We start from the raw sequence: 7,893 nt of genomic DNA, 5'->3' as shown, positions 1-7,893 counted from the left end.
GAATGATGAGTAGTAAAGCTTTTCATATATATATATATAATATTTCAGGATGGAAATAGATGGCCTACCAGAGTTGATAAGGAAATGATAAGAGGGTAATGTGTATTTTAATCAGGGTGAAGGCAGAAATTAAAATAATCATGACAAGAAAAGTAAAAGATAATACTAATAAAAAAAGAGATGATGAACCTAACCAAAGAAAATTGCTAAAACGAAAATAATAAGCAGGTCAATGCATGATCAACAACTTGTTCATAAAATTCGTGTCTATTGAGGCCTTCTGAGCTGTCAAAACACAAATTGAAAAAATATTAGCAGTTTATCATCGTTCCTTGGCCAACCCTTCAAGCAAAACGTTTCCAAACCATATATATATATATATATATATATATATATATATATATATATCTTTATTCTTTTCTTTCTCTTTTCTACTCAGGTGAGGCTTGTCCAATGTCTTCCGTGAAAGAAAATATGAAAATAAAAAGTTTGTTTTTTTTTAATTATTTAAATGGTAAATTTGGTCAAATAGCTGAAGTGCCAAAAGCCCAGACAGCTGATTCAGTTTAGCGGAAGAATATGCACAACTCTCGGTCGCACCCACGCGTGCACGCAGTTCCCAGTTGCCATCTCTCTCAGCTCAGTCTCTGTCCACTTTCATAGTTTCACCGCTCTCTCTCTCTCTCTCTCTCTCTCAAAGTCTGTCTTTGTCGAGCTCTCAGATTCTCTCACTCTCTGTCGTTTGAAAAAACAGCTCGGTACAATCGTGAGAGAGAGAACCGAGACAGACAGGACAGCATCTACAAACGCCATCACCATTGCCCTTAGAACTTAATCGAGGGAAATTACCAAAATACTCCTCATCCCCCACCTCCAGACGGGACACCCCCGCCTCCGTCCCCACCAAAAAACCTGGGCCCAGGTTTAGACGTAAATGAAAGTATAATACTGCTGATCTATACGACATATATTATATATATATAACTCTATTTCTTCTAATTCTCATTATCATGTCTGCGTAACTCTCTCGCCGCTTCTCTGTTATGTGTTAAATTTCCAACCCACTCCACCACTAAGATTCTCTCTAACGTTTAGAATTTCTCTATTATTTTTTTCATTAACCTGGTGTCACGGATCGAGACCATCACAAGTTCACAAAAGCAATCCATCTGCTGAGAAACCGGGGTGGTCTCGCAAGGAAAGAATCATTCTGTCCAACCAACCAAATTACCCATTTTTCTGTTTTCTTTAATTCCGCGCCGGTAGTATTTTATTGTTCTACTTTATTTTTGTTTGTTCTTAGCATTTCTAGACTTGTTTCTCTCTCTACTAGCTCTCTTTATATTTACTTCCTTCTGTAATGTGGGGGCGGCCGGGTGGGTGTTTCCTGTAATGGGTGCCTGAGGGAGTGGGCTAAAGGAGAGGAAGAAGGTGAAGGAAGAGAATTAGGAGAGGCAGTAAAAGGAAAAGGCGTGTTATTTGTGGGCTTTTGATGATGAGGGAGGCTGTGAGAGAAGGTTGGTGAAGTGAGGGTCTTTGCTGTGAGAGAGGGTCTGATGGATACCAAAAGACGGCTTATTGCAGGTTCTCACAACAGGAATGAGTTCATTCTTATCAATGCCGATGAGGTTGCCCGAGTAAGTCCTTTCATTCATGATTTCTCATTGCCTCTTCCAACTTTTTTGCAGACAAATTATCCTATTTTCGCTTCTCTTACCGTCCTAAAAGTCATTTGTCCACATAGTTCGCTGGAATAATTTGAAGACAAGTGCTAGTTTTGGGATTTTCTTACATGGGTCCTGAACACATTGCTTTGTCTTTCTAATTTCTGAGCTTCTTACCCTCCTTCTTCAACCATTTTCTTCTGGGTGTCCGTTTCTTTTATCTTCCTTCTTTTGGTAGTGATGCGTTTCATTGGGTTTTTCTTTCTCATGTTTAAACTCCTCCTTCAGCCATTTTTTTTTAAAGCCTGCGATCTGGGTGGGTTTTCTCTTCTGTGAATGTTCCGGAATATTTTCTGTTGCCAAGCTCATGGCTGTACTTCATCAGCTAGCGAATGGAAAGGATACTGGAAAGTATTTAACTTTCTTTTTTTATTTCTCCTGGTTGGACTATGCTAATGTAACCATTTTCGGGTGGGATTAGGATAGTGCTACCATTTTCTTTTCTTTTCTTTTCTTTTTTAAAATAGCGAAAGCTTTCATCTATTGGTTCTTGATCTTTCTCTAAGTTTCTAGGTTTGAGAGATGGTCAATGAAACCATTGCGTGAAAAGTTTTCAATTTTAACATTATATTATTATCGCAGTATTTTAATATTTACAATTTTTAAGCCGCTTAAATTTCTGTTTGGTGTATTGGAATTTCCGCCATCATGATCTGGTAGAGATTAACAGTGTTATGGCCACTGCGAATTACAGGTGACATCCGTTCAAGAATTGAGTGGGCAAATTTGCCAGATCTGTGGGGATGAGATAGAAATCACAGTCGATGGAGAGCCACTCGTTGCTTGCAACGAATGTGCCTTTCCTGTGTGCAGACCTTGCTATGAGTATGAAAGAAGAGAAGGCAATCAGGCCTGTCCTCAATGCAGAACAAGATACAAGCGCATCAAAGGTAGGACTTTTCCATTTTTAGTCGACTTTCATAATCTCTTCAGTTAATATTTTTTATTAACACTGCGAGCATTGCAAATCCAGGGAGTGCTAGAGTTGAAGGTGATGAAGAGGAGGATGATACTGATGATTTGGAGAACGAGTTCGACATTGGAGGCAACCCTCACCACATTGCTGAGGCCATGTTCTCTGCCCGCTTTAATGTTGGCCGTGGTTCCCAAGCCAATGCTTCAGCGACTGCCACACCATCAGAGCTGGATTCTGCATCTGTTTCTCCAGATATCCCTCTCCTGACCTATGGTGAAGAGGTGGAATTTTGATATTGCAATCTGATTTTTGTTCTTTGTTAAGAATGATTATCATCTCTGATTCATGGTCTAATACTGATTTTTTTTTTTGTTTAAGGATGTGGGAATATCACCTGATAAGCATGCCCTTATTGTTCCCCCATTTATGAGTTGTGGGAAACGGGTCCTTCCAATGCCAATTTCCGATTCTCCCATGTCATGTAAGTTGGTTGAAATATTTCTAGTTTTTTTTTTTCTTTTTCCCTTGAACGATGCTTAATGCTGTTCTGACTAAACTTACTGTGTGATAATTGCTGTTGACGAAGCAGTTCAACCCAGACCCATGGATCCAAAAAAAGACTTGTCTCTCTATGGATATGGAACTGTTGCTTGGAAGGAGAGAATGGAGGAGTGGAAAAAGAAGCAGAATGAGAAATTTCAGGTGGTTAAGCACCAAGGAGGAGACAGTGGTGGAAAAAATGACAGAGATGAATTGAATGATCCGGATTTGCCCATGTAGGTGCATTTTTCAACCTCCTGTACAAAGAATGTTGTATTGCTTTGTCTTGCCTAATTAATTTATTTGAGGGCAACAGTTTGTTCGTTTACTTAGTTCCTTCTGTTCTTTTCTTGAATTTACGGCCAATTTTTATACCATATTTCAAAACCATAAAGTATAGTACAGCAATCATTATCATAAGTACTTGGGATGAATGTGTTTTATCTTAAGGGTTAAGGGTTTGACCAAATTAGTATCCAACAGTCTTAGGGCTTTTAGATCAATGGTTATGCCTTAAATAGAATGGCTCGGCCCTGCTATATATATAATTCCCTTTCTTCCACAACAAGATTTAAGCTTTATAATTATTACCATTATTATTTCTATTTTATAGGATGGATGAAGGCAGGCAGCCGCTTTCGAGGAAGTTATCAATTCCTTCAAGCAAGATAAATCCATACAGAATGATAATTCTTCTCCGAATTGTCATTCTCGGGTTATTTTTTCAGTATAGGATCACCCATCCAGTCAATGATGCATATGGATTGTGGTTAACATCAGTCATTTGTGAAATATGGTTTGCTGTGTCTTGGATATTGGATCAGTTCCCAAAATGGTGTCCGATTGTGCGAGAGACATACCTTGATCGTCTGTCCCTGAGGTACATCAGTGTGTGTGCGCGCACTCCCACCTTTGTTTGCTCTTGTGTGTGTGTGTCTGCAAACATTTGTGTCATTCTCGATTTTTGGCTAACATGCACTATATTTCTTGCCAGGTATGAGAAAGAAGGGAAGCCATCTGAACTGGCTGATATAGACATATTTGTAAGTACGGTAGATCCATTAAAAGAACCTCCACTTATCACTGCAAATACAGTTTTGTCCATCCTTGCTGTAGATTATCCGGTTGACAAAGTTTCATGCTATGTCTCGGATGATGGAGCTGCCATGCTTACTTTTGAAGCCCTCTCTGAGACATCGGAGTTTGCACGTAAGTGGGTCCCATTCTGCAAGAGGTTCAACATTGAGCCAAGAGCCCCCGAATGGTATTTTTCTCAGAAGGTTGACTATTTGAAAGACAAAGTGCATCCGGCATTTATAAGAGAACGGCGTGCAATGAAGGTTTTCTGTTCTTTCTTTGTTTATTAACTGCTTGCTTCCTTTTCTCTCCATTATCTGGCTTTTCAGCTTCTCATTAGTCGAGAATCATGCCCACAAGCAAATGGTGGTGCTAATTTTGCACAAAATATGGCAGGCAGAGAGCCACATTTTGACATTCAGTAAAAAATTATGATTTTTTTCCCATAATGATTCTTTTCATGTTCGATAAGGCATGAATACCTTTATTGAGAACATGGCTATTGCGATTGGTTGCTACAGAGGGAATATGAAGAGTTTAAAGTTCGGATTAACGGATTGGTAGCCATGGCACAAAAGGTTCCGGAAGATGGTTGGACAATGCAGGATGGGACTCCATGGCCTGGGAACAATGTCAGGGATCATCCTGGAATGATCCAGGTAAGATCTGTTCTGAAGGCTTTCATGGAAACTTCATCTCGCTTTCCTTTATATGCATAGAAAGTTAAAATCTTGTGATTTTAATCTTGATGGTCTTATACAGGTTTTCCTTGGTCAAAATGGTGTTTGTGATGTCGAAGGAAATGAACTACCTCGCTTGATTTATGTGTCTCGTGAGAAGAGACCAGGATTTGATCACCACAAAAAGGCTGGGGCCATGAATGCCCTGGTAGTTTCTCACTTTCTTCTCTTAACTTGTGTTTTTGGCAATTTTATTGTGTCTTGCCATTTCTCTTACTCTTTCAAATTTTTTGCTGATAAATAAGGTGCGGGTCTCAGCAGTCATCTCAAATGCTCCTTATCTCCTGAATGTTGATTGTGATCACTACATAAACAACAGTAAGGCACTTCGTGAAGCTATGTGCTTCATGATGGACCCCACTTCTGGAAAGAAAATCTGTTATGTACAATTTCCCCAAAGATTTGACGGGATTGATCGTCATGATAGATACTCCAATCGCAATGTCGTATTCTTTGATGTAAGAAAAGGATCTTGGTTGTGTTGTTGTAGTTCACACATGCATTCATACATATTTTCTATTTGCAACTGTATTTTATGCAAGTGCTAATTCTTTTAATTAAATCTAGATCAATATGAAAGGATTGGATGGGATCCAAGGACCAATATATGTCGGAACTGGGTGTGTCTTCAGGAGGCAAGCACTCTATGGATATGATGCCCCCATCAAGAAGAAACCTCCTGGGAAAACATGTAATTGTTGGCCAAAATGGTGCTGCTTCTGCTGTGGATCTAGAAAGAACAAGAAAAAAAAGTTGAATGACAAAAAGAAGTTGAAAAACAGGGAGGCTTCACGTCAGATACATGCACTAGAAAATATTGAAGAGGGAATCGAAGGTAAGGAGTGAATTCAGATTGGCAAGGAGTTTTGCGTTTGCAATTCTTTTATAATATTCTGTATTAGCAAAATTTCCCAGGGAGGTGCTAACAATTAATTTGACCTATAATCCCAAATGCTCTTAGCATACTTTTATTTGCACGACCTATATTTGACATTGAGATTTTTAACCTTTATTTTCAAGTAATCTCCAATACTTACCCTGTTAGTGCCAAATCTAAAATGTTTCAGTGCGGGTTGGTTCCTTGTTCAGTCTTATAGACTGTAGTAAACTAATATCAAATGTGTTTCTCCTGTAACTTACATTGCAGGAATAGATAATGAAAAATCTTACCTAATGCCTCAAGTAAAATTTGAGAAAAAATTTGGACAGTCATCTGTTTTCATAGCTTCTACACTGATGGAAGATGGGGGAGTTCCAAAAGGAGCAAGTCCTGCATCTCTCTTGAAAGAAGCAATCCATGTTATTAGCTGTGGTTATGAAGATAAAACAGAATGGGGAAAAGAGGTATATGAAAACTGCTTCAAAATTAACAAAACCTTCTCTTTATAATCTCTTTCATTAGCAAGATACAGCATTTTCTATTGTCCCGATGGCTAAATTCCATTTATGTTTCAGGTTGGGTGGATATATGGCTCAGTTACAGAGGATATACTTACCGGCTTCAAGATGCACTGCCATGGCTGGCGATCAGTGTATTGCATGCCAAAAAGGCCTGCATTTAAGGGTTCTGCTCCTATAAACCTTTCAGATCGTTTACACCAGGTTCTGCGGTGGGCCCTGGGATCTGTTGAGATTTTCTTCAGCAGGCATTGTCCCATATGGTATGGATATGGGTGCGGCTTGAAAGGGTTGGAGCGTTTTTCTTATATAAATTCAGTCGTTTATCCGCTGACATCGATTCCTTTGCTTGCTTACTGCACCTTGCCAGCTGTCTGCCTCCTTACTGGGAACTTCATAGTTCCGGAGGTACTGCTATATTCTTTTGATTCCAAAATGCAATGCGATATATTGAAACTAAAAGTGTACGACTGGGCCCCTTGTTTGCTTAGACATACTTCATAAAACCCAAATTCAATATCTGCTAGGCTTTCAGGCTTCAACTAATGACAGGATTTTTCTTCTTCATTTTTGCGACAGATAAGCAACTATGCTAGTCTTATATTCATGGCCCTCTTCGTATCCATAGCTGCTACTGGCATCCTTGAGATGCAATGGGGAGGTGTTGGCATACACGACTGGTGGAGGAATGAACAATTCTGGGTTATCGGTGGTGCCTCATCACATCTGTTTGCTCTCTTCCAGGGCCTGCTTAAGGTTTTGGCAGGGGTTAACACAAACTTTACAGTTACATCCAAAGCTGCGGATGATGGAGAGTTTTCTGAGCTTTACCTCTTCAAGTGGACATCATTGTTAATCCCTCCCATGTCCTTGCTAATCATAAACATAATCGGAGTTGTAGTTGGCGTCTCAGATGCTATCAATAATGGCTACGATTCATGGGGTCCACTCTTTGGTAAACTGTTTTTCGCCTTATGGGTCATTGTCCATCTTTACCCATTCCTTAAGGGGCTGATGGGGAAACAGGACAGGATTCCCACCATTGTTGTGGTCTGGGCAATCCTTCTATCATCAATCTTCTCCCTTTTATGGGTCAGAATAAACCCATTTCTTTCAAAGGGCGGTCTTGTACTAGAAGTATGTGGTTTGGATTGTGACTAAGATAAATAACACAGAAGGTTGAAGTTGAGTTCTGTGCATCATCATCAATGAGGGCTAAGTTTTAATGGTTGTCGACGAATACATCACATGACACAGCATGGTTTGTTAATAAAAACCATTTGGTGGCAAAGCAAAGATGCAAGTGGCTATCCTGGTTGGCTGCAATGTAGATACAAAGGACCGGATCTAACACATATTTCTTCTGCATTAGTTTTAGTTTTCATCAATTCTTTCTGATACGTGGGATGGTGTGGTGGAGGGGTGATTGTATTCAGAATCTCAGATAATCTATGTAGTCCCAAGAGAAAATAATAAAAATCTTAGTGTGATTCATAAA

The 7,893-nt window shown here is 39.5% G+C and overlaps 1 protein-coding gene across 1 annotated transcript; it reads left to right on the top strand.

The window, feature by feature from the left end:
• The first annotated feature begins 658 nt into the window (after positions 1–658).
• On the top strand, positions 659–7,893 carry LOC121244714 (cellulose synthase A catalytic subunit 2 [UDP-forming]-like). The gene is made up of 14 exons (XM_041142905.1): positions 659–1,637; positions 2,419–2,614; positions 2,698–2,921; positions 3,019–3,121; positions 3,230–3,416; positions 3,794–4,060; positions 4,175–4,520; positions 4,779–4,916; positions 5,020–5,145; positions 5,243–5,455; positions 5,565–5,832; positions 6,145–6,341; positions 6,453–6,803; positions 6,975–7,893. Exons 1-14 carry the CDS (start codon positions 1,557–1,559, stop codon positions 7,554–7,556), a joined length of 3,279 nt encoding a protein of 1,092 aa, XP_040998839.1. The 5' UTR covers positions 659–1,556; the 3' UTR covers positions 7,557–7,893.

This window comes from Juglans microcarpa x Juglans regia, chromosome 8S (assembly GCF_004785595.1).
Source record: "Juglans microcarpa x Juglans regia isolate MS1-56 chromosome 8S, Jm3101_v1.0, whole genome shotgun sequence".
Taxonomy (NCBI): Eukaryota; Viridiplantae; Streptophyta; class Magnoliopsida; order Fagales; family Juglandaceae; genus Juglans; species Juglans microcarpa x Juglans regia.
The sequence above is the reverse complement of the archived record's forward strand: the minus strand, read 5'-3'. Positions and strand labels throughout refer to the sequence as shown.

Bases quoted from the DNA above. Each gene is read 5' to 3' on its own strand.
- LOC121244714 (XM_041142905.1), top strand. From the start codon at position 1,557: ATGGATACCAAAAGACGGCTTATTGCAGGTTCTCACAACAGGAATGAG. The intron at 2,922-3,018 runs GTGGAATTTTGA...TTTTTGTTTAAG, and splicing joins TCCTGACCTATGGTGAAGAG to GATGTGGGAATATCACCTGA. The intron at 6,804-6,974 runs GTACTGCTATAT...TTTTTGCGACAG, and splicing joins GGAACTTCATAGTTCCGGAG to ATAAGCAACTATGCTAGTCT.